The following is a 27,381-nucleotide window of genomic DNA, read 5'->3' on the forward strand; positions in this document are numbered from 1 at the left end:
ACACCTAAATGAACCCATTTGACTTTGTATTTAAGCAGAAAAAAAGGGAAGGAAATGTGCAAGTAAAAAAGTCCCACTTAGATCTGCTAAATCTGTGGATGTGCATGTGCACATGATGCCTTTCTGGCTTATTTAGTGATCAATCCTGTGGCTAAATGCATTAGGCGGTAAAGACTGACTCATCGTGAATAAACTCAACCTGTGTGCCTGAAGAAAGCTGACAAGCTGATGCCTGTGGGACAAAATGTGCTGTCCTAATCCCCCAGCTGTGCCATCCTTTTTGTAAAAATGTCTACTTTGTATTTTTTCAGAGTGTTCTCACTCTCACACTGATGCTAGCTCATGAACCCTTGTTATTAAAGGTTCGACTTTGCTAGGCATATTGTAACATTTCAGATTCTTGTAAGTAAGCTGCTGGTGGACAATTTTTATGGCTCTGACATTATTCCCCCTCCTTCCTCCTGACACAAATAGCCTGACAATATGTTGATCCCTTTCCAGCTCATTTCACGTAATGGCCTATAAGCTGATATCAGAGCATCAAACTTTCTTGTGACAACATCCATGGATATAACATCCTCAAGGAGCTGGTTAGTTTAAGTCCAAGATGTAAAGCTGTTCTGAATGGGAACTAAAAGGCTAAACTGAAGTCCAGTTCTTTAGATATGCCTAGCACACTGACAAAGAAGTCTGGCTCCATAAATTAGCAATAATATGCTCACACTACATCAACAACTTGCAGCATATCCTCTGACTAAAATCATGCGAAAGGCAGAATATTCTCTTTTTCTAACAACAACCAGAAGTTAAGAGAAATCAAATTTTTCCTCAGCCTTTTTTGTTCATTTCTAAAATTGGACATCTAGATTTTCTAATAAATTTGCAGTTTGTGTTTTGTAATGAAAAGCCACTTGTCATCAGCTGTTTAGGCTGGTGTATAACCTCTAGGCATCTCAGCCAGCTACATGTCTAACAATGTCAACAACTGCTGGATTTCACTGAAAGGACAAGCTATCATACTGTCATAGCTATAACACAATCCATACTGACACCACAGTGCCTAAAACAAACTCTGACAATCCAGCTCAGCGTGTCTTTCTTTTCAGTGTCACTGGAGGGACTTGCACAGAAAGCACGCAGAATTAACAGGATAAAACATTGGCTCCAAGAGCTGAAAACAAGAACTCGTTTTTATTTAAATGTTTTTGCCCTACTGAGCACAGCTGCAGGCATACATAAAACACCCCTGATTGTAATGTTTAAGGAACATCTGTGGACATGTGTAATATCCACATCACACACTGCTATTCTTTCTATCATCTGGTAATTGTTTTTTAACCATTATCAAAAAAGACAGACAAAGATATTCTTCATCTTTCCTTCTTGTTCATCATTGTGTTTTTTGCCCCCCAGATCATAGTAAGAACAAGCAAAAGGTCAGGGTGATCATTTAATATGGATCTGTCCTGTCAGGTGCAGGCAAACAGCTGCTCAATAAGGTTTTGTCATTCATGAAAAACTAAAATGCCATGAGACGCCTGCTTGCTACTAAATCATTCAATTATTCTTCTGAAATGAGGAATATGAGTTCATTAAAATGCCGGTAATGAAATTACTTTCCAAAGTCCAAATGTTCACTGAATCAGGCTCTGTCAAGCTGTGTGATTCGCCGTGATTGCTGGAATAGATTCAAAGAGCCCTATCTGATTTATCGCTCAGTGAAATGGAATCTTTCACGTGAAATTATGTTGCCTCAGCCTTGTGTTTTAATTGATCAGAGGCTGAAATGTTTCATCAGTCTAAATTAGCATATTTAATTTCCAGTGGATTGGAAATTAAATATTTTTGGTCCCAACTGTTTTTGCAAGTGATTGAACAAATACTTCTAAAAAGTTCTTTAATTATATGGTCACGAGTTAAAACTGTCTTCCAGATAATCATTTCTGCATTTCTCAAATAAATACAGAGGGACTTGGAAGAGTTTGGTTCATACTGACATGATAGCATCATGCAGCTTAATGGCATGATGGTTATCCTGCTGGAAGCAGGTGTCAGAAGAAGAATACATAAAGGGGTGGAGATGGTTAACTACACTACTCAAGTAGTCTGAGGTGACTAAACAATGCTCAGCGGGGTCTTAGAGGGCCTAAAGTGTGCCTAGAAAATAGCCTTTTTGTGTCATGTTAATCATGTTTCCCTCTTCCTGTTTAAGATAGTGTCTCTTTATGTGTTGACTCAGTTGTGTCTGCAGCTGTGTTCCCCACCTGTTCACTATTACCTGTGTCTTCCCCTGTCCTTTGTTGCGTTGTCCCACTTACTGTAGCTGTGTGCTTTGTGCTTTGGTGAGCAATCTGCATTAAAACAGTTTTTTTATGCTTGCTTTCCAAGTTCTGTGTTTGGGTCTACAATGTGCCTGCCACACAGCTGTTTTTATTGGCATTAGCATCTTGAGTTGAGTGACGATATTATTGTGTCATTTTAGTGATCCAGATGTTTTCATCTGCCCAGTTACTCCCCACTTTAGATTAATCTTACACTTACACTTTTCAGGAACTAACCACTTAACTCCAAAAAGTAAAGAACATACTCTTTTTCAAACAGCTGGATATCATCTAAATGCAACCCCGCATACTGTGTGTTTTCCCAACTTTCCTTTACATGCCATCTCTAGAACAGTGCCTATGAGAGCTAATAATCAAATTCAATTGAAAAAATGTTGCATAAAAAAGCTTAGTAAACGTGATACTATACTGCAAAAGATTATGGTGAGAATCAGCATGCAGTTCGAGATTCACATTAAGGGCTTCACAGCTATAATACACAATGTGAGACAAAGCAGCAGGAGATAAATGGATAAAGTGGAAAACCGCATTAAAAACATGCAGGATGCTGCAGAGGTTCTATGAATGCACTGAGCAGAAGTAATTGAGGTATGTCATGGGATTCAGTGACATCTTTTCATTGTCACTTTGAATCTGGCTCCGTTCTTTGAAGCGTTTTCTAAGGTGAAGCAGGTGACAAAGCTGCTCTTCTGATGAAAACAAAAGAGCGTTTTCAAGCCTGTAAGTCATACAAGTTTTAGTGGTTTCAGATGCTCATGAAATAAAACTGACACGAGTAAAGTCACATGATATTATTAGAAGAGAGAAAAGCTTATTTTCCATGTTTGCTAAGTTCCTGCTATTTTACTTTTATAAAATGGAACAATTTAACAATCATGATGCAGTTACCTGCTGTTTTAAACCTGGTCATTCAGCTTTTTAGCTATTCAGTTTTCATCAGTATCACCACACACAAACTGCTCTTGTAAAGATATTAAATGATATTTGCCTGAATCCAGACTCAGGCAAACTGACTACCATAGTACTGTTTGATCTTAGTGCAACATTTAACATTTCTAATTGAAAAAGTACTATTGGACAGATAAGGAAATGTGATTGGTCTCATGGGAATGTGAAATACAGATATATGGCATGTGTATATTTACAACACACATGTCATATATCTGTGTTTCACATTTCTCACACTATCTGAAGATTATATATGTGTCCTGTGTCCTTCCTCTGAGACTTGGTACACTTTATCATCATACATGGGAAATACCTTATTCATTGTCACCAATGACTCATGACTCAAATGACCGCATGCATGACTATTCAACAAAGAAAAAAAAACTCCAATCCTTCTTTCAGCTGCTCCAGCAGTGTCTACTCTTGTCTTTGACACTTATTTAGGTATCGTTTGAATCAGTGCAAAATATACAAAAAAAAAAAAAAAAAAAACCAACCCAAAACCTATTAACATGGGTAAATAATAATGAAAGTGCTATCAGTATTTCACCACCATTTACACGAAACCACAGGTGCATCCTGGTTTAGGTCAAAACAACCTTCAAATTGGAAGAAGCAAACAGTAAGAGTAAAAATCCAAACATATCGTTAATTAGACTTGAAAGTGTCATGTCTCAGATTATTGCAATAAACAGTGAAGTGTTAGACTTTATGTCGCCACTGTAGCCAGTTCTTACTCGGATGCATCAAAAGTAAGAAAATAAACTGTAACTGCAGCATGAGTAGTTCTGGAAAAGGTCATATTTAATAATTTGGTTACATAAAAAAAAAGAAGAAAACACACACACACACACACACACACACACACAAACTTTGCTATACAACAAAATCTAAAAAGTGCTTGTTTTTTAAAATATGAAATAACAAGAATATAATGTATATAAAATATATGTAAAAATTCAAGCTGATGTAAGACAACTCCAGGAAGTTACTATGTGTAGTTAGTATGTGCATGATGTCAATTTCAGATTTAAATAAGTCAATTTTTTTTTTTATTTGGCCAGTGCCAGACTCAATAATCACAGGGCTGAGCAATGAACAACCATACAGAAACGTGCTGAAATGCATTTTGAAAAATATGACAGATTACGGTATGAATACACTTATGTGCCTATATGGGCCATCAGCACATTATTTGAAAGCAATATGAAAATTGCTATAAGCACATATGTATATGTGTGCGTGTTTGTGTGTGTGTAGAGAGAGAGAGAGAGAACACGCTCTTATTTTGAAAGTTCAGCTGGCGCTCACCAGTTAGCGCCCTCCCTTCCTGTGTCCTATTTTCCAACATACGGGACTCTTGGGACGGTCAGCTGGGGACTCTCCCACCAGCAGCGAACTGAGAGCGGCGTCATGCGTCGCTTAAATGTTGCTTTACTGAGGCTGCAGAGGCGATTTAGGGTGCTTTGTTGGAATGTTAGGTCCTGTATTTTGTAGTTTACAGAAGTTTTGGTGCAAAATCTGAAACCTTTAAATATCTTTGGACTGTTTAAAGAAACAAGCACAAACAAGCTTGAGTAAGTCCGAACATAGTGCTTATCGTACTTGGCCCAGCATTTAATTTCCAGTGAGTGTGGTCACTTTAGATAGTCACAAATAAGAGCTTTACGCAAACCTCTTCAACTTATGTTAATTCAATAAGGCATGAATGCCAAACATGAAGGACTATTGTTGGTCAGGGTGTCAACTTTCTCCATATATTTATGTCTCCCTATATTTCCTGTTTAAAATATATATATTTTAAAAAGTGGGATGCAAATTTGTCCACACAATGGTAAATTAGGAATATATAGATAAATCGTTTTCACCAGGATCAGTCAGCTACCAGAATCCAGCACAGCACACGTAGCGTTAACCACCTGTTGTGAATGTGCATCCTCTTTATCTCCCATTCAGAAAAACCAGTCAACCAGCAAAATTAGAGGGTGATCACGGTGGGAGCTAACTATGGTTTTGATTATATGCTTGGTGCATATGAAAGGTTAGGTGTGCATACATTTCACCTCCACCCACAGTACTGGACCTTCAACAATTCCCCCAGCTGCACAGTGCCCTGAAACAGTCCCAGATATTGGCACATTTAAGTATTGATTATACACCAGGGCAGAACACACACAAAGGGAGAGCTTTTAAATTAATATTCACTTTGCAGCAGAAACATGGCAATTATGCCAGATGGTAACTACGCTTGTTTTAGTGTGAAGAAAAAACAAAAAGATTTCAATGGATTGAATGAAATTCAGTTTGACTTTTTCTCAAGATAAAAACAACAATAAACAAATAGAATGTATTGGGGTGAACCACAGTTCAAGTTGTCAGTGAGGGAATGTTCTCCCTCAGACACCTCAACAAGATTATGTTATAACTCTACATTGACAGTCTGACCCTGGGAGACAGTTTCACTCAGCACCATTGGGAACGTCAAAGAAAACAAGAAGCATGCTTCTGATCACGCTCATCTCCTGTTGTGTCGTCTTTGGGGATACTGCGGGCTCTTTATCTGAAGACCGCTGATTGGTGCCTGAGTTGTTGGGAGACATGAAAAATGTGTCTGTTTAAAACAAAAGTTGTTATTTGTTTTCTGTGCAGGTCTGCAGGTCCATAGTGAAATTGCAATATATACAATGTGTAACCAGGCAACACAGGACTTTGAGAGAGCTATGTTTGGCTCGTTAGACGTGGTTCTAAGCAGCATTAGAAGACAAAGTGACTAGAAGCCAAATTCAGGTAATACAGTCAGTTTGGGCCTTGTACATTAATTTTGCTTAAATATTTATCCATAAAACTGTGTTTGCAAAAACTGAAGATGAGGAATACACTTCAAACATACAAAAACAGCTTAGTGTAGGCAACCTGTTTAGTCACATATTAATATGTCCACCAAGCTGTGGAGGAGATGAACAAAAGCTAACTAATTTCCGACTGATACTTTCTCTTTGAAAACCACTGCTACGCCACTCTAACAACGAGGTTTAAGGAAAATTACCAGCTACACATGGAATTGTGTGAAAGTATGTTTTACAGTCTACTGAATTAAAACTGAAAGCTGAGTATCTGCAAGGGTTTTTATCCTCAACCTTAAGGGGGTTCTGAGTGAAGGGAGCGCAGCTCGTATTCCTACTTTAATATCATCATAGTCATTCGAATTTAAGTGTTTGCAATGGAAAGAACTATAAATGTTGTTTTAAATATCTGCCTGTGTTTGAACATTCATGTCTGAGAGTCTGACGTGCAGGAAGGATGACAGAAAAGGGGAGAGCGTGTGTGTGCGCGCAATATGTATGTATGTGTGTAACTGCAAGTGAGGCTGGAGGAGAGTGCGACAGACCAGGAGGAGAGTGGAGTGAAAGAGCCGCACATTGTTCAGACTTAAGGCTTCAACCTGAGTTTACGCAAAGGAATAACAACACAGGGACACACTGGAGGTAAGAGCATTTATATCCAGTAAAAAGCTAGAGATGCTCCAGTGCAGAGCTGCAGTAAATCACTGTAATTTTTATTCACTATCTGATATAGGAGGCACTTCGTTCAGACTAAAATAAATCTCGGGTGTCATTGTGTAATCAACCAGTTCATTAAACTACTACTTTTTAATTACCTTTGTTTACACAGTAACAGCGCTTTACTGAGGATTGCAGATCTCTCTCTTAATTCTCCCAAATTATTATACGCTACATGTGATCAAGTCAATATTTACTTGAAAAGGAAGAGATTCGATTTCTTTCAGCTCATAAGTTCTTTTACAAGTGTCACATACAAGTTTTTATTGAATCCAAAACAATGCATTTCTGGCTTTTTTGTATCTTGGTGCATCAGCTGTTAATTTACCAATCAATCAGTTATTACGTCTTTACATATTGTAAAGTAGATGAATGAGGTTCAAACACTCGCAGGTCTTTTTCTTGTGGCATTAACTCCATTACAGACTATTACATGATTTGACTTGTTTAGAACAAAGAACGTGTTGAATGAATGAAAATGTGATGTGTCAAAAATGATAAAAGCAGTGAGGTATAAAAATAAATCATGAATATTGCAAGATACAGAAAAAAATACAGAAAAAGGAGATATGTTCTGTGTTCTCTTTTTTTGTCTGTGTTCTCCGTGCCCCCAAATAAATTGAAAAGTGTGCACTGTTATTAAAGTCTGACTTACAGTCAGACATTAAAGTTCCCTGTTTGGCATTTGTATAATTCCTGCAATCCTGTACTGACTTCATGCAGTTTTAAAGCTTGTGAAAAAACACTCCAACCCATCAAGATATGACATTTTTGACTTTCATAAGAGACGGTGTCATGGAGACTTTGCTGAAACAGGTTATTTTTGTCCACTGACATGATTCGGACTCACGATTTTGATTATTTATTAAATCATAGCAGAAAAGTGAAAAGTATGGTCTCTACTTCAGGGACAAAAGCTCTGACAACTGGAAAAAGCTTCTGGGTAACATATGGATTGTGGTGTTGTGTTAACAGCTGCAGACTAGATAATTGATTGCATTGCTCACTGGCCTCAAACAATGATCAATTAACATTCAAAAAACGGATGCTTTTCCATTTTCCTCAGTGATTTCTATAAGTGGCCAACATGTGATCAAATATACAATCTTTCAGAAAGCGATTCTTACTCATTTTAGGGCAATACATGTTACTTCCATAGTTCATCATTGCTTTCTACACCTATTTAGCATCTTCTGTAAAGTTGAATTCCTTTAATGCAACTCTGTTTAAAACAGTTCAGGCTTGTATTAACTATATTGTATTATCTATTGTTTAATTCAGTTTAATGCACATCAGTTTAATTTGATACATTTCAGGGCTGTGATAGATTGAATTGAAACTTAATTCCATTAAACTGAATTAAAAAGTTTCTTCTACCCGCCTTGAGGTCTGGCATTGTCACGCAGTAGATACATTTGTCTGAATAATTTAAAAAAATGTAATAAAAAGAAATTGTCTATAGAGACTTAGAGACAAAACAAATGTGTCTGGCACAACGGGGCATTCAGATCATGATTGTGCCTGCTAAAGCTCCCCGACAGGACAGGTTAAAAAAAAAAAACTACTGTTCACGGCAGTGTACACGCAGGTGTTATGTCAGCCAGAACGATATGGTATTCTGTTCTGGCACCAAACTAAATAAATCAGTCCATTTGCAAGTTTTATACATAGCAATGTCAAGTGGGTTCATGTTTTGCAGCTGCCAGGCAGATATTCAGTCAAAGAGACAGAAACTAATGTTACTCCAAGGTCCTACATCTGCAGTCAAACCACAAACGTTGTTCCTTTTCATCCTTGTCTATGAATTCTTACTTTTAGATGTCAGTAAACTCACAATCACTGTTCTTATATCCAGCAAAGCTACTGTTCCTATTGACGAGTAGTAAAGGTAAAAATATTTCCTTTTTATCTGAAGTGGTAGGTTGTTTTAAATGTAGACCTTTAAGGTGTAAAAAAAAATGTAATAAAAAGAAATTGTCTATAGAGACTTAGAGACAAAACAAATGTGTCTGAAATTATAAATATTTTTTTATTGATTGGCTCAATTGTTGCCTCAAGGTGCTTTATGATGTAAGGTAAAGACCCTACGGTAATACAGAGAAAACCCAAATAATCAAATGACCCCTATAAGCAAGTAAGAGTAAGAGAACCAGGCTCAGGCCATTGGCCGTGCCCAGGTGGGGCAGACTGTGGAAGACAGCCAGAGTTTAATAATGAATAATTTTAAAATTAGTGCAAGTTTAAAATGGCTATATTTTAATAATGGACGATTTTACGTGGTGCAGAGCATCTTGTGGTAGCCATAGTTACTATGAGCCATCAGTCACACAGGCCAAGAGACGGTGCCGGGAGGTTGCTGGAAGTCCAGAAAGTGATCCAAAAGAGGGTGCTAGAATTGTCTTTGGCTAGTTTATGCCAATAGTTTTCCCGCAGAAATTTCTGGGAGTAATGTTACTATATATCACATACAATATGAAATTCTAATATTATAATATTCAAGATACAATAATTGATGAAATACTGATGACAATTTTGCACAATGTGAAAGAAAACAATCATAGGGCCTAATTTTATATGTGAGACATACAGGCCAATGCATCAAAGGTTGGCCAAGGTAACAACATCCAGAGTGCCTTGTTATCCTGCCTCTCACTTTTTTAGGGCTGAAACACTTTACTTTATTCTAATTTTAGAATTAGAACATTACAGGTCATCCATGCTTTTTTGTCTTTAAGGCTTGGTGAAGTGAAACTTATTGTTTCATCTTGTTTCATGGATATAAAAAGCATAGTGTGCAATGAAAGTAGAATATATACAACTGAGGGTAATAATACTTGATGTCAAAAGCATATGTGAACCCTTTCTAACCAATTTTTAAACTAATTTGTACTCCAGCTGCGTTATGTTTGGTCAAATAACCGAATCAATAGACTTTTATGTAACTATGTAGCGTAATTTTTTCTTTCTTCCTATAATAACACATCTGAAAATGCAAGTACAAGATGCTGATTTGCATCCATAGTCACTGGGCAGGTCACTTGAAACTGTAACACTGTATACAGAGTGTACCGCCACCTTATGACAACTGAGATAGGGTCCAGCGTGTCCCGATCTTGAATTGGTTTAATGGAAGAAAATGGAGAGATGGAACAGTATATCACACAAAAATGAATTGGCAAGATGGTAATACGATCGGAATCGCTCAGATATATGACTTGTAAAATTCCTAGACAGACAATAGGTCAGCTATAAGCACCAGATCTATTCTCAGTTTTGTATCCAAACTTGTATGGATGCAGGATGTATTTGTTATTCATTGCACTGCGTACACTGTGTTATTTCTTGGAATAGAATGAGAATCAACATATTCTGTGTCATTATATCCAAGCTTCTCTCTAAAAATGCAAATATAGTCAAATCCTTTTGCATTTTTCTTCCAATAAAATAGAATTAACTTGGACATCAGGGACTAGAACATGGAAATACTTATGACACTACATCTAATTTATGGCAAGCTAGTACACTCTGCAGTTGCAGGGGAATAGTTTGTGGTATATAATTCATTGTAATGCATTAGATGTGCCCAGTGCAGTAGTATGCAGAAAACATGCCAGATCACTCAGCACATTTTCTGTCCACATATCCCAGAAGGTTTTAATCACCAAGTAAAGTACATAATACTTAATGCAATGCACTGCACAGAAACTCTGCTAGAGGTATAGGGGCTCCTCCATCACATGTAATTGTTGAATAGACTCCTTGTGGTGTTTTCCACTAATGTTTTATGAATCTGGGAAATAAACCATTTCCTTTCATTAACACCATCGACTTGGAGTATTAGATCTTACTGACTTCTCAGAAATTTAAATTCAGCTGCTACACCAGGTGCTTTAGCTAATACCAGAGCTATTATAGTGTCTTTGGAAATATTTAACTGTTTATCCACCAGAAAATAACAAATTACCACAAAGGGCGAGTAACAAATACCCTGAAAATTAGAAAAGAAGTTTACTTCCTCTTCTGTCACTCAGTGTGAATACACCCATCACAAACTCAGTCTTTTAAGCTATCTTTGTGATGCCATATTAATAAATAAGTGTGTTGTACAGCTCTCTCCGTGCCCTTTTATGTGATATATTACTCAATATGGTTTCTCTGAATTTTTTTTCAATGTCAACTTTGACCTTAGGCGCTAACACTAAACTACCTAGGTATTCTGCAAGGCCTGATATATTGTTTGAAGTTTGAAGGCGATCGAATGAGGTGAACTCCAGCTTTGGTCGACTCTATTTTTTTCTTTTTTTGCCCCTGTCACAACTTTTTTGAAATTTGTTACTGGCATCGAATTCATAAATTAGCATACAGCTTTCAAAAGTCAATAAAATGTCACCGTCTCAACATTAGATATGTTCCGTTTGATGTGTGCCAATTACATACGGTACAGTCAATGTTAAATAGCTCCTCACTAACAAAATAAATTAGTGTCATTCATCATTTACCATTATGTGGATATTCAAAGAGAGAACTGTATCCCACCACTTTCACTAATCCTCGTCTTTTCCACCCACCTGACATCAAATGGCCAAGGGAATGGAAAACAGAAGAATGCCAGATTGGACACTTCTTGTATTGCAGGCTCCTCCTGCCTCCAAGTGTAGACGTGTCAGCCTGTGCAGGTGAAATAAATCTAAAGAAATGATAAATAGACTAATAAATTGTGCTTGTAATAGTTTTTTTCTGAATGTCAATAAATCCCATGAAAAGTCACAAACTAGCAATTACTTTATACTGCAAGTGTTGCTAAATGCAGCCTGAATCCTTTGCCAGTTCAAGTAATATTTGCAAATAACTGTAGCAGCAAATTGGAAGAAAGAAAAATATTCAGCTCCTTAAAAAAAAAATCCACTAATTTTGTCTTTTTTCCTTTTTGGTTCTTGGCTGAGTGGATGCTTAACAGAGCATTATCGATGGAGCTGCAGCTGAGAAAGTCTCTGAGCGGGCAGAGTGGTTAGAGCAAGCCAAAACAGCAACATCACAGATCTGAAAAACAAATAACAAAAGGAATAAGAACAAGTGTCTGAAAAATCTGTTATTTTACTGGAAAAAAAATGTGATAGCAACAAAATATAGACTGGAAACAGTCGCTTCCTCAAAAATACAGATTTAGTGTCTGTTGGTCCCTCTTTCAAACATCTCTCACAGAAGAATTTGTGCTTGACTGTATTTCACAGACCTGTGTTTGATGTCAACAAAACAGTGTGACTGAGGATGTTACCTTTCATATTAGTTTCCAGAACATCATCACACATCTTAAAGCTTTTAAAGATCTATATGTGCAGGAAACAGCAATTTCAGCTTATTCAACCACTCAGAAGTTAAGTAAAAACAACAGTAACAACTGATGTAATTAAAATTGAGAGAACTGGTGGGGAAATATGTAGAAAGATGAACAAAAGGTTGTTAAAAAGGATCTAATTTAGATGTCATGACAAATGTGTTGTGACAGAGATGTATAATGACTCACTCATTACTTATTAACTCATCAGTAATTTATCTACTCTACCTCGTTTGTTAGTGTGATACACCATACTGAGCAGCCAGTGAAAAATCACTCATTTTTTCATCATTATAGTTTTTAGTTGACAAACCAGTGTGAATGTCAGCTGAAATATTTGACCACAGAGTTGTGTGGAAAGGCACATTCTGCTTTCATGGTTGATGTTAAATATTCCTGTCTTGAATAATAATTGGAGAAATAAAAAGTGCAGATAGATAACTGCACGTACATCAGTCAGTGATAAAAGTCTCTTTGGCCACATTGAAGGTGAGTTCAACAGTCCAATCTCGCTAAAATTCAGTTCAATTAAATCTTATTTACACAGCACCAAATCACAACAACAGTCGCCTCAAGGTGCTTTAAATTGTAAGGTAAAGACCCACAATAATACATACAGATTGTTATTATGACCCCCTGTGAGCAAGCCCTTTGGTCACAGTGAGAAGGAAAAACTCCCTTTTAACAGGAAGAAACCTCCGTCAGAACCAGGCTCAGGGAGGGGCGGGGCGGGGAAAGAGAAGGAAAGAGAGAGACAGATTCAAAAAGGTTAAAATAAACACTTTAGGGTATAAAGGTTAATAATGGTTAATTGATAATTTTAAGCTAATTAAGATGAGGAATCATTTGCTTAAAGTAAATTGAACTACTAATTACTCAATATCTGTTTGGTTATAATTGCTAGGGATGGGTAGGTTCAAGGTTCAAGGTTCTTTATTTGTCACATGCATAGTTATACAAGTATAACACACAGTGAAATGTAGCCTGACACGCTCCTCGACATGTGCAAAAATTGGGGGGGGGGGGGGGGGGGGGTGTAGAGGAGGAACATTATATATATATATATATATACACACACATATAGTATATACACTGGGTGAATGTGCAGTAGCAGCAAGCAGGTGAATTCTGTACATTAATATGAATAGACATCTGACTATTTTACAGGATAGACAATATAAAAATATTTGAAATTAAAGGAATTTAAATGTACATTGTTCCTTGGTTTAGTGTCTGGAAGAGTCCTGTCTCAGTCAATTATAGATGATGTGAGAGGGCGGGTGTGTGTGTTTAGGGCACGGATGGCTTGGGGATAGAAGCTCCTCTTGAGTCTCTCTGTCCTTGCCCGGAAGATGCGGAACCTTCTACCAGATTGCAGAAGTTGGAACAGTTTGTTGCCAGGATGGGACGGGTCCTTCAGTATCTGCGCTGCTCTAGTCCGGCATCTCCTGGTGTAGGTGTCCTGAAGCGGGGGGAGAGCAATCCTGCAGCAGCGTTCTGCTGTACGGATCACTCTCTGGAGAGCTTTTTGGTCCTTCACACAGCTGTTCCCGAACCACGATGTCATGTTCTGTGTGAGGATGCTCTCCACAGCGCCTGTATAGAAAATCCTGAGGATCTTTGGAGAGAGCCTGAACTTCCTCAGTTGTCGTAGGTGATACAGGCGCTGCCTAGCCTTTTTGGTCTGGACCTGAATGTGGGCAGCCCATGTCAGGTCTGAGGAGATGTGGACACCAAGATACTTGAAGGACTGCACCCTCTCCACTGGAGCTCCATTGATGATAATGGGCTTGTAGTCTCTGTGCTGACCCCTTCTGAAGTCCACCACCAGCTCCTTGGTCTTGCTGACGTTCAGCTGGAGGTGGTTGTCCTGGCACCACGATGCCAGATTCTTCACTTCATCCATGTAGGCCGCCTCATCGTTGTTGGAGATGGCACCCAACACCACTGGGTATTGATAAGATTTTCATGATTCCGATTCTATTTTCGATTCTGTTTAACGATTCGATTCTTTATCGATTCTCTTATTGATTCTTATTTTTAAAAAAGGAGAACACTAAGGTCGATTAGCTTAGAACTTTGTTTTATATCTTCTCTTTGAACAAGATAGAAATTTAGGAGTAACATGGCCTTACAAACCCAGCAGTGAGATATTAAGAGATCCACAGCTTACGGCTCTTCAATGGGGTGTCACGGGGTCCCCAGGAAAAAAATTGTAAATGTAAAATAATAAAATAAATATTCTTCAGTAGCAATAACAAAGTATAACATAAATTATTCTGTAGCAATTACACAAGAATATTCAGTAATGTCCCTGCCTACAATTAAACACATTCACTTACCGAAAATCGGAGCATCTGCTGTGGCAAATGGGTGCAAGCCTTTGACCACAAACTCAGTCACTGCTCGGTGACCTTCGTCTGAAAGGAGACGCTAATGGTAGACTGCAGTGAGAACTCCCAGCATCTGAGCCAGCCAGACTCTGTCTCTCTCATCATGGTCACCTAAATGCACAGTAATGGCAGGTTTTGTAATAAGGAGCGGAATTAAAAACACGACATTCATTTAAGGTTATCACGTGTTTTGTGAGCAAATGCTTTTGCATATTCGTAGTGTTTCCTCCCTTAAATGAAATATCTACTTTTCAAGTATTGCAAGTTGCCCTGTTGTCATCCGTTCTCGTAAAGTATAACCAAACTTTTGAGCGTGGTGAGATCATTCGGGGCGACTGGAATTGATAAGGGAATCGTTTGCAAAAATAATACTTGCTATACAAATACATGAGGAATCCAGTAATCAATTCATAATCTGTTGCACAACCTCTGATTTCTTTATATTTTCTTATTTTCTTTTCTTTCTTTCTTTTTTGCAACATGAGGTTACTTCCTGAAACAGGTGCAAACATGAAAAGGAAAACTCCTTGGTGGTTAGATATAAAGAAATGGAGGTGGCTCAAAGCTTTTGCACAGTGCTGTAATGATTCTCATATACATATAGATGAACATTACCTGACAATTAAGTGATATGGTAAGTGCCAGAAGTAACACTTTCTTTATCTGCTATATAGTCCTGCGTTCAGGGTTGAGGTAGGAAATACTCTTAGTTTAATAATTATCACGCAGTTCTTCATTCTTTCCTTACTTATTTTGAAACTCATTATTTATCCTCACTATTCAGTGTTGTCTACTGTGTGTTCAACTGGATTGATGCTAATAACGGTTTCCTCTACTTTTTTCCAGCCAGTGAGCTCGGCTAAGTTGGCAGGATGTCAGCTTTCAACTGTTCATTTGATTTAATAACTGAAAACGAAGAGTGGCTTTGTCCTAAAGGAGAAGCGTGCACCAATATTACTCATGCCGTGAATGGGACCTTTCATAATCTCACACATCTGACAGAGGAGGGGTACCTGGAAAAATATCTGGGTCCTCGTCGATCACCTGTGTTCCTCCCCATCTGCCTGATGTATCTGATCATCTTCCTGGTAGGCGTTGTGGGGAATGTGCTGACGTGCACCGTCATTGCACGCAACAAAGTCATGTGGACACCAACAAACTACTACTTGTTCAGCTTGGCCGTGTCAGACCTGTTAGTGCTACTACTTGGCATGCCATTAGAGCTGTATGAGCTGTGGCAGAACTACCCCTTTCTTCTGGGAACGGCAGGTTGCTACTTTAAGACCTTCTTATTTGAGACGGTCTGCTTGGCATCCATCCTAAACGTGACGGCACTGAGCATAGAGCGTTACATCGCCGTGGTCCACCCTCTGCGAGCAAAGTATTATGTGACACGTACTCATGCTAAGAGAGTCATTCTCACTGTGTGGGGTGTATCAGTTTTGTGTGCTGTGCCCAATACAAGCCTGCATGGGATTGTCTTCTTGCACAGTCGTTCCACAGACCCTGCTGGAACCATAAATGTGGAGATTCCCGACTCAGCCATGTGCACATTAGTGAAACCACGCTGGATGTACAACCTGACAATCCAGATGACCACCTTGCTGTTTTTTATTCTGCCCATGCTCACAATCAGTGTTCTTTACATGCTCATTGGGCTGCAGCTAAAGCGTGAAAAGATGCACCAGGAACTGGAGCCAAAATCTGGTTTCGGACAAGATAGCTGCTGTAACATCCGCACACAGCAGCAGAAGGCACGTCGCCGGCAAGTCACTAAAATGTTGTGTAAGTATATGGATCTGCTAATGTGCCAACTTTTACCTTCTAGTTCACAGTCTTGTTATGTAGTTTGTGCAGAATTGAGTGCTTAGTTAGAGTTAGTTAACTTTACCTTTAGGGACACTGCTGGTGTGATCACATAATCCCATCCCATATGGATAGTAAGTCTGTAGTCTGATATAAATCAATTAAAAAAAATTTTTAATAAGGAAAACAAGAAGAAAGGGTTAACTCAAGTGTCACTTTGTTATATTCTATCAGAAACATAGCTTTGAAAGGGTTTGTCATGGCTCACGTGTGCTTTTGCATCACTCAGTGGTGAAGGTGAAGTTAAATTGCCAATCTTTCTCAGATGTGACAGAAATAATTTATTGACCTCTATTTCAAAGCAGCGTTTGGTTGCATGATAGTAAGACCTCTAGGGTCATTGTCATCCTCCTCTCAGGTCATATTCCTTCAACAAAGTGCAAAATATCGAAGCGTTGTGACTTTGAACAGGTCATAGTATTCTTGGAAGATTTTCATCAATATGCCTGAAAGGAAGAGATCAAAGGAGCTCAAAGAAAGGTAGGCAGTTCGTGCCCAACTGTCAAGAAAAGTCACTGAATGCTTTTGATGAAAGCAACAGAAACAGCTCCAGCTTTTGATACCCAGCAGGGGACTTGCAGTCAGAGCCTGCAAAAAAACCCGTCGAACTGTGTGATTATGAACATCAGTGTGCTTCTTGTTTTTTCAAGCAAACAATATTCTAGATAGTTCAAGCCAAATACAACAAGCTAGTTCTGTCAGTTTATTTGTAATTAACAGCTTCTTCTCAATGTACATCTTATATGCTTTGTAAAATTCAGAACAGATCATAACTATGTGAAGTTACCGTTTTACCTCTTAGAGTACAGTCACACAGACTGAACCAAATTCAGGAAGTGTTCATGTTCATTCATTGTCTGTGCAAAGGTGAGATGTGCACACTGTACAAGACACCTTTGGAATAACAGTGTTTTTCTGAACATGGCAGCACTAAAAGAAGTATTTTCACTGAATTCACTTGAGGAGATGATATAAATCCCTGGGAATGTTCTGGATACAGTTTAACCGACCTTTGAAAAGTTGGGCCAAAACAAAGCAGAAGATTTTTTTTTCTGGTAACTGTTCTCTTTTCAACTTACGTCCTCTTTCATTAGTGTGTCTCATATTTTTCTTCAGCATCTATAATATTGCCACTTTTTTTAAACATCTTTTTATTCAACGATGTGACAGGTTCTGTTAAAATAAAAATCAATCCTCAAGTTTGGTGAATAAATTTCCTTGGAAATGTAAATGCCTCAAAAAACATGTACTCTGCCGGTTAGTCTGTTAAGACACAAGAAAACTGAAATTAGCTTCAAAGTAACACAAAAAAATCTTTTTTTTCATTTCATTTTTTATTAGTTGTAATTTTTAGCCACAATAATCCAGTCGACAAGTCTGCCAGACAGAATAATGTCTCAACTAATTAGAATGCACAATTAAAGTTCAAACAACAATTAGAGATGAGGAAAATGTGGTCTGGCATTTTGAAAAATTCTTGTTGTCTTGTTGTCTTTTGTATGAGATGTTCTTTGAAGTGATGACTGTTATTTGGCTGGGAAAGGGCTAAAAATGAACACAGGTACCTAAATCAAGGTTTAAATACTCATATATTGCATCGGTTAAGCATGAGGAAAACACTAATGTTGAAACATCCCCTCTCATTGTGTTCTTGTCTCTCTCGTGCTGTTTTTCAGTTGTCTTGGTTGTGGTTTTTGGAATCTGCTGGGCTCCATTTCACACTGACCGGCTAATGTGGAGTTTCATCAGTGACTGGACTGACACCCACTTGGAAATCTTCCAGTATGTGCACATCACCTCCGGAGTGTTTTTCTATCTCAGCTCAGCAGTCAACCCGATCTTGTACAACCTCATGTCAACACGCTTTAGAGAAATGTTCAAGGAGGTCATGTGCCATCGGCCACATCCCATCACTCCCAGAAAACATTCGCTCAGTGTCACCCGGGTGACGCTCCGCAGTACCCTGAGTGACGCGGCGCTCAGCAACGGAGCTGCTGTTGTTGAGGCAGAAGACGAAGAAGTGAGAATGAAATATGAGACCAGTTTTTCTTGTTAAAAACAAACAAACACATTTTATGTCATGTTATGGGGGACACATTAAGAGAGACTTGCTTGTTCTGAGCCAGTGCATCCATCAGCTGTCATCAACATCCAGTCTGCACAGATGCATCAGCAAAATATCTAAAATAGTCTTAAGTGGAAGAGTTGCAGAAAAAAAGTGCACTCCTCTGCTGAAGCTGTCAGACCGCTGTCTGTTTTGAAAACTTAACCCATAACTCAGCAAACCACACACCCCACATGAACACTAAACTTTTTTAAGAGGGGAGGCTTATGCTGATCAAGCTATAAAATATGTTCCATGAATGTACACACCCATCGGTTTATAAAGTTCTCAATACAGGTCACTACTATACATTGCAAAAAAAAAGCACTGCAGTACATGTGGTTACATTACTTTGTTGTTACTCCAAAAAGCACATTGTTACATAATTACCAGTTAACAATATAAACCTCCCAATCTACTTCTATTTATCCCAGGAACCACAAGTAAGCCTGCAGTCTGTCAGTGAAGTGCTCGATTTGGATGATATGATCCTGTGAGGTCTTTAAGATCAGCCTGACTATTTAAGATCTTGCATGTCAGGGGGAGGATTGTAAATTAGATTCTGGATTTAACAGGGAGCAAATAAAAAGTATATATATGTGCTCATTCTAGTCCCTGTCTAGTACTCTCACAGCAGCATTTTAGAATGAAGGATAGCTGGTTATAGCATACTTTTAAATGATGACATCGGTGTATTCTGAGAACCTGCATTCTCAACTTGCACTACAAAAGAGAAGCGTGGAACTCAACTAGTCCTGAAATCTACAGGTTTCTTTATATAATAACGGCAGGAGGCCACTGAAAAAACAGTTTATTTAAGCAGGGCCTTAAACATAACTCCAAAATTTCTGCCAATAGACATGACCAAGATGGCTGCCAAGTGGTCAGACTTGTTTCTATGTGAACCAATAAATGTGAAAGTCAGAAAGAAGCCATATTTGTGTGTACAGTAAATGCTTTAAATGATGATATCATTGAGGAGTAATCTAGACATACAGGTTGCAGACAAAATAATAAAATGACCAGTTGTGTTGAACTTATTTGTTATTTGTTAAAATACTATGAATATAATTTTGAATGTAAAATATTAATGTCTTTTGATGTAAGAGGTAAACTACACAATATGTATATCAAAATATTGGTTATTTCTATCATCACAAACTACCTTGATGTGCATTTGAAAAATGTGTATGTGTACTGCTTATACTGGTGTTTTAATGCTTTGTGTACTTCTTAGAGTTGTAATATAAATGTTCTTTACTCACTGTTGCCGTTCAAAGTCTCAAAGATGTAACTTATACACTCAAACCTTTTGAGTGGATTTTTTCGGAGTATTGTGTTGAAAACAAAACATATTCAATCTTGGCTGTAAATGTGTTAAAAATACACATTCAAACCCATTTTTAAATTGAGTCTAGAATTTGTTTGTTTAGTTTTGTATCAGGAATAAAATGTTACTTTCACAGTGATTAGCCCCACTGTGAAATGTAGGAATGGCAAAGCTTGACTTTATATTTTAATTGGTCAAGCATGTAGTGAAAATTCACCTAAACTTTCTCACCAGCCGGCTAAGGTCCCACTTCCACACTCTCCTGTCGTTCCTGTTATTAGCAAAGGGACTTCATAACAATAGCGACTAGGTGAGTGATGATGCGTCACAACAGTTCACGTTATTGTCCTTATTTCAGCCTCACCACACCTGAAAAAGACAAAAAAACAAAAAACAAATCGCCTCACTTTAACTTTATTTCCGGCAGCCACCTGTGTGTAACAGAAACAAGGAAAAGAAGAGACTATGTGTTGTGGTCAAGAAACACATAACAAGTTATAGGATCCATATTCTCATCATTACGTAGACAACAGCTAAAACAATCTTATCTGCAGACATGCAGATGATGGGGTCAACATTCTAAATGATTTTCAAGTCAGCGTGTCCTGGCACGTGTCACATGGTACTCATGGTACTCTCAGTGAAAATTGGCCTCATGTCGATTAATCAGCCACTTACCATTTTATTCTCCCCCCAAAAACAGTTTTGAGTACTTTGTTTCTGTGCCAGAACAACATATCACATAACAAAGCACCTAAAGGTCTACATTAGAAGATAACTCAGAAAAGCTGCAGATTTCAGCATGTTAACGTCACTGTTTTTCCACAGAGGACCCTTTTAGCAAGTGCTGCAGGCTCCTGGGATGCTGAGTGTTGCGCTGCTTTGCAAAACACCACATGTCTAGCTGAAGGCAGTGTGGGGTAGCAAGTAGAAAATAATAGGGTAAGTGCTTTGGCATTTTGCCAGCGTGTGCTTTTGCTTTTACAAGTTTAAATTGAGGCAAATTTTTAGAATGAAACCTCGGACAAGTCAAAAGCTCAGCAGGAGTGAGAAATGCAGCTGATGGTCACAGATGGTGTGAGCAATACAGCGGTTTGTCTTTCTTACCAGTTTACAACCTGCTGTGGCACAACAGGGAAAGTAATGAAAGTTGTTTTGTTTTTTAAATCAAAAGGGTAAAATTACAATAAACGGATTCGACATTTTTCATGACAACACTAAACCAGTGGGGGCGAACAACAGCAGGAAACAAATTTCACAGTCCGTCTCCTGAAATAAAAAGGGGTGCGAACAAGGGGTGTAAAGGGGTGCGCTTTCTTATCTCAAAAAGGACCATTTAGAAAAATGGAAAATACAAGTTTCAGTTAAACTTTTTACCACACACTGCACATGAGTGTCCTCCTGTCTTACTTCTCTCTCGCAGCTGATTGCCCCACCCCTCCCTGAGCCTGGTTCTGCCGGAGGTTTCTTCCTGTTAAAAGGGAGTTTTTCCTTCACACTGTAGCCAAAGTGCTTGCTCATAGGGGTCATATGATTGTTGGGTTTTTCTCTGTATTTATTATTGCAGGGTCTACCTTACAATATAAAGCGCCTTGAGGCAACTGTTGTTGTGATTTGGCGCTGTGTAAATACAATTGAATTTAATTGAATGAGGACTGTGTATCAGAACGAGAGCATCTAATAACTTCAAATCTGTTCACTAAAAACTCAAGGGATGCAGATTTGTTCACACTATGTGTCATCACCTCTCAAATGGTCTTCTGTTTAAACCTGGATTTTTTGTGACATCTCAAAACATTGGCATTTTAATTCCTGCCGGCCTGTTATTTCGCTAAAATAACTGTATGACACCACAAAACAATTTTAAACATCTCTATCTGGCTTTGTTTAGCAAGCTATTTGTGCTCAGGGCCAGAAGTCCACTGAAGGAAATTCACACAAGTCATGTGTATTTACAGGTATTAACCATGTGTGCCTCTTCCTTAAAATTGAAAAGGCATTGCTAATAGATTTTCAAGGCCTTTCAAGATAATCAAATCTCTCAGGGCTGGAGGCAGCGTAGTTTTAGCTGTTGTTAAAACAATATCTGGTTTTCAGGCAGAACGTTTCTCCTGAGGAATCTGCTGGATCAGCGTAATCATTACCAACAGGTACCATCAGCCACATGATTCTCTGGAACATCTGCAGTTTTCATATGTACCTACTTGACATATCTGAACAAATTGAAAAAGGTAAATTCTTTTATAATACACATGTAATTTGTGGAGGCGGCTTTTTTGCAAATGTAACACTGTGTGCGAGGTCAGGCTACTTTTTGGAGTAAAGTTGTGCGATAGGAGTGAGAGCAAAAGAGAGAACGGGTGAGAGTGGGAAGCATTTTTTCCTTGTAGTTTTGTGAGATACTTCTCATAATGCTACTTGAATCTGACTTTTTGAGGGGAAAATTTACAAATGTCAGAAATGCAGACTGTTTTATCCTCAGACTTTCATCCACTTACTAGATTTCATATTATATCTAACCCACAACTCTGTAACTCGCTCCATAGATAAACATGTTATGTTACAGCAGCATATTCATTACTGAGACGTGTAAGTATTGTAGATATACAGTATGCACAGTTTCCCTACATATAATGTTTGATCAAATTTAATATGAGAACATTTATGAACGTTTCCACATTCATGGATAAATCATATCATGAGACATAGAAGTTATACTTACTTACTTAGACTTAGTTCCTCCTACGCCGAGCGGCGCATCGGGCAGCTAGTGATCTCCATCGATGTCGGTCAGCAGCGACTGCTTCAGCTTCGTCCCAGGCAATGTCGACAGTTCTCAGATCGTCCATAAATGTTCGACGCCATGTGGTCTTTGGTCGGCCTTGCTTTCGCTTGCCAGTGCATGGACGCCATGTCGTGGCAATCTTAGCTGGGCGATGAGGGGGTAGGCGTAAAATATGTCCCGCAAAGGGAAAGCGCCTTTCTGCAACAACATCGGCTAATGGGCGGGTGCCTGCTCTTTGTAGGACCTCCTCATTTGTTATTCGGTCCCGGTAGGAAATTCTCAGGATTCGCCGCAAGCCACGTTGTTGAAGCACGTTCAGGTGTTGAATAATTGCACTTGTTGAGCGCCAGGTTTCACTAGCGTAAAGTGCAGTAGGGAAGACTATAGAGTTCAGTAGTCTGATCTTGACCCTTACATTCAGGGAGGTCGAGTTCCAAATAGGTTGGAGACGTCGCAGGACACCAACTGCCTTCCCTACTCTGGCGTCGACATCCCGATCAGAGACCCCGTCATTCGAGATGATGCTGCCAAGATATGTAAAATTCTCCACCTCTTCAGCATGTTGTTGGTTGATCATGACAGGAATGCGGGCACGTGCATAGCTAACTCGGAGTACCTTGGTTTTTTTGGCGCTGATTCTTAATCCAACTTTCGTTGCCTTCCTCTGCAGGGCTGCGGTCAACTTTTGGAGGTCTTCCTGAGTCGAGCCCAGCAGGGCGATGTCATCTGCGAAGTCCAAGTCAGTGAGATTACGCGCTTCGTGCCAGGGCACACCGATGTCAGCTTGGTCAACTGATCGTCGCATGATGAAGTCAATTACCAACAGGAAGAGGAAAGGGGATAGCACGCATCCTTGTCGGACGCCAGTATTGATCTTGAAGAAGGCTGTGCAGCCGTCATCCGTCCGGACGCAGCAACAGGAGTTGGAGTAGAGACGACGAAAGGCATCTACAAACTGCTGAGGGACTCCATAGTGGCGTAGGATAGCCCATAGAGTCGGCCGGTGGACGCTGTCAAAAGCCTTCTAGAAGTCAATGAAATTAATAGAAATCTTCTTTTGGTATTCCAATGTTTGTTCAATGATCATGCGGAGGGTGAAGATTTGCTCGACGCATGACCGGCCACTCCGAAACCCAGCCTGCTCTTCTCGCAATCGTTCGTTCACAGCGTGTCGTAGCCGATTCAAAAGAGCGAGGCAAAACACTTTCCCGGGTACCGACAGCAACGTGATGCCCCGCCAGAAGTTATACAGTGCATACAAAACAAATATTTACTAGTGATGGCAATTCATAATTCAAGGTTTTTCAATCCTTTCATATTTGAATTGTAATAACTATATATAAAATTAGTTTATATTTAAATCAGTGCAGGACCTGAGGAGGTCTTCTGATCTAATTTAAGATGATGACTAAGTCTAATTGACTGCCCCATCCAGACAGCAGCATGAAACAATGCTCCCACTGTGCTTATCCAGCCATGTAAGAGTAATCCAACAACGTAGTGGTGAATGGAGCCCATTTGTTCTGACTTATCACGCCGGTCTCTGTCCAGATCCATGTGTGCTGCAGGACAGTGAGTCCTCGACACGGTTAAATAAAAGGGACTTGATTGCCTTTTATTCCTCTTAATTAGCTTTGGGACCTGCAGTAATTTAACAGCTGTAGTGAAATATCTACATACTTGAACGAACTTATCCTGCTCTAACCAAAGACTATGATGAGGCAAGAAAAACTTGGTCCCTTTGTTCTCACTTGCTGGTTGGGGTTTCTCTTTGGGCCAGTGTGAAGCAAAGCAAAGAGTAATCAGGAGTCTGATCAAGTGACATCATGTAGCCTTGTAACCTGTCCTTGCTGTATATGGGACCCCAGGGTGAACATCAGTTGGAGGTGTGAAAATGGAGAGTTTTGGGAAACTGAGTGAGGTCCTACATCAGCAACTCAGATGATGCTAAAAATAATCAGCTGTGTTAGTCAATTCAATTCAGTTCAAAGGTCCTGGGTTCAAATCCACTGGCTGGCTGGCACTTTGCTAAGTGGAGATTTTGTGCTCTTCCTGTGCCTGTGAATAACTGTCTGGCTCTCGCTGTGTGTACGCTGGCCTGTCCAGCATGTATGCTTCCTCTTGCTCTGTGACAGCTGGGATAGACTCCAGCCCCACTGCAACCCTGGCTTGTAGAAGCAGAAGAAAACAGATGGATGGCTAAATGAATAAAACTGTGTGGATCAGCTGTGAGGCATGCAATGAGGAAGCATTTATTAAACATTAATACTGACACTATGGGAAAAGGAATTTCCCATTTAGGAGTTTCAGCACCTAGGTGCTTTCATTTGCATGTTCTCCCTCCCTGTCATTCCTCCCACGGTCCAAAGAGGTGCTTATGAAGTTAACTGGTCTAAACAGACTATGAATGTGAATGTGAGTGTGTGATTGTTGGTCCTGGTTGTACCTCACCTCTTGTCCTTTGACAGCTAAGATAGGCTTCAGAAAATGGATAGATGGGCGGTTTGGCTCTGTCCTCACATTTCTTCATTTTATCTATCTGAACATTGTTAAAAAAACAGTCATATTTAATTCTGTAAAGAGTTGGTCTGGTCTTCAGGCAGAATGTAACAGAAAAACAAACATGTTTCATGATTGATGTGCTGGTTTGTATGAGCACAAACTGCACTTGGTTGATAAGTGTGTCACTCTTTGTGGTTAGTTGGTGCATTCACTTGGTCACTTTACTTGATGATGAGCATCATGGGAGAGAAAGCCAGCTCAGAAATTAAAAGTATATATTTTTTAATAACTGCAGCCTGTTTTTTGAATAAGACATTTTTATTTGTGTCCATTTTCATCTTTTGCGATAGGACTTGCAAATACCACATGAAAAGGAACTGGAAGTGCAGCATGATGATTTAGAAAAAAACATAAATGAGAGAAGTGGACAATGTCCAGTTGATTCTGTTGGTGTTAATGTGATGTTTCTGCTGTTTTGTCTCCTGCAGCTTATTGGCTTTTCATTTCTACTGACCAGCAGTCAGCCACATTACCTCTCTTCCTAATGCTCTGTTTGACCACAGGTATTATCACCATCATCATTACCTGTGTTGGCTGCAAAATACCCTGGAACAATTTCAATTTTCAAGTGCACCTTCTTCCTGGAGGGGTTCAGCTACATTAGTTACTATTGTAACTAATGTAACGTTAGTTACTATTGTAACTAATGTAGCTTGTGGGAGATTGAGGGAATGGTTACCTCTAAAGGTAAATCTTCAGTACTAACATATACATAAAAAAGCTATAGCTTCAATATGATCTTTTACACTTAACAAATGCCTTAGAACAAACCTTCTGCCAAGATCAAAATAAAGGAGCTAAAGTATTCTGTCTAATAGTGGTCATTGCGCTAACATAGTAATAAAATTGCAATACGATAACATAAAGGTGCAAAACGTTTGAAGTTCTTAGCCTAACTGCATCATCCCAAGGCTTAGCAGCAAGACTATTAAATTTCACAGATAAGATGAATTTTACCTTGATGGGGTGATGTGGGCAAATCGTTGTACCACCCACTTGAAGTGGTAATAATTTAACCACAGCAGCGGTAAAGCTGCAGTCCTGCCATGTTTAATGGCACCACAAAGGCAAAATACACAGAACTCCTAACTGTTGAATATTTCTTAACATTGCAGTGGATTTTAATCCCAGAAATGAGCCTGCCGAAAGGTAATTATTCAGGAAGCCTGGACATGTGACCATAAGGACCCTTCATATCAAAGGAAAACTTGCCTTTCACTGGAGCTCTTAATATACACTCTTTCTCTCGCTCTCTATGTTGTAATATATGCAAAAGTCTTGATCCACATCTTTTCTCTTTACATTTTACTCGTCAAATATATATGAAAATACCATATAGAGAGAAAGTCAGTATTTAGTGTGACCTCCCTTCAGTCTTTTATATTGCTTGAACCTTCTTTGGCAAGCTTTCTTCGAAGCTCTTCTTTGGATGTTTCTGCCTTTTGTTCTATTTTCGGTCAAGACGATCCCACAATGCTTCAATAATGTTCAGTGCTAGCCTCTAGATGCACCAGTAAGACCTGTTGCCATGGATTTTCAGTGCAGTTCTTGTGTAATTTGACATTCTTCAGCCTTTCCCCCTGTTCTCCTTTCCTTAAGTATGGCTTTGTGAAAACCGCCACGAGACTGTAGCAGCATAGCCACAGCATAATTTGCAGTCAAGCAGTTTGGCATTATATAAATAAAATTGAATTGATTTGGAAATAAGATCCAGCCCTGACTATAAACTTTATCAAAAGTACACCTTCAAGCCTAATCTTAAAAGTACAGGGAGTGCCTGTCTCCAGAAGCCAGACAGGGAGTTGAGTGTCCAAAACACATGTAATCCTGCCCTACTGAGATAACTGGACATTATACAAGTCTGTAAGATATTATGAGGTCTTACATCCTTGGAAATATGAGATATGAGAGCATGTTCTGTCTTTCTGTTCCCCGTCAGTATTCTGAATGTGCTACCTTCCTCTAACTGTAATTTCTTTATAAAGTTACTTTAAGTTATGAACAATTGCAGAGAGAAATGGTTAAGTCCACGCAGTCATGCAAAAATTATTAGGAGGCTGGTGCAGTGGATGACAAGATAACTACACGAGGGAGGCATCTTTAACTTTGCTTTGCTCTTACATCTGTTACATCTGTTACATCTGTTTCATAGCAAC

The 27,381-nt window shown here is 39.0% G+C and overlaps 1 protein-coding gene across 1 annotated transcript; it reads left to right on the top strand.

Moving 5' to 3' along the window:
* Positions 1-6,570: 6,570 nt before the first annotated feature.
* On the top strand, positions 6,571-19,591 carry nmur1a (neuromedin U receptor 1a). The gene is made up of 3 exons (XM_026142642.1): positions 6,571-6,775; positions 15,425-16,363; positions 18,121-19,591. The coding sequence occupies exons 2-3, from the start codon at positions 15,451-15,453 to the stop codon at positions 18,498-18,500; spliced, it is 1,293 nt and encodes a 430-aa protein (XP_025998427.1). The 5' UTR covers positions 6,571-6,775; positions 15,425-15,450; the 3' UTR covers positions 18,501-19,591.
* Positions 19,592-27,381: the final 7,790 nt, after the last annotated feature.

The sequence above is a fragment of the Astatotilapia calliptera genome, chromosome 15 (genome assembly GCF_900246225.1).
Source record: "Astatotilapia calliptera chromosome 15, fAstCal1.2, whole genome shotgun sequence".
NCBI classification, from domain to species: domain Eukaryota; kingdom Metazoa; phylum Chordata; class Actinopteri; order Cichliformes; family Cichlidae; genus Astatotilapia; species Astatotilapia calliptera.

Coding starts and splice junctions, on each gene's coding strand:
- nmur1a (XM_026142642.1), top strand. CDS start 15,451: ATGTCAGCTTTCAACTGTTCATTTGATTTAATAACTGAAAACGAAGAG. Junction 16,364..18,120: donor GCAAGTCACTAAAATGTTGT/GTAAGTATATGG, acceptor GCTGTTTTTCAG/TTGTCTTGGTTGTGGTTTTT.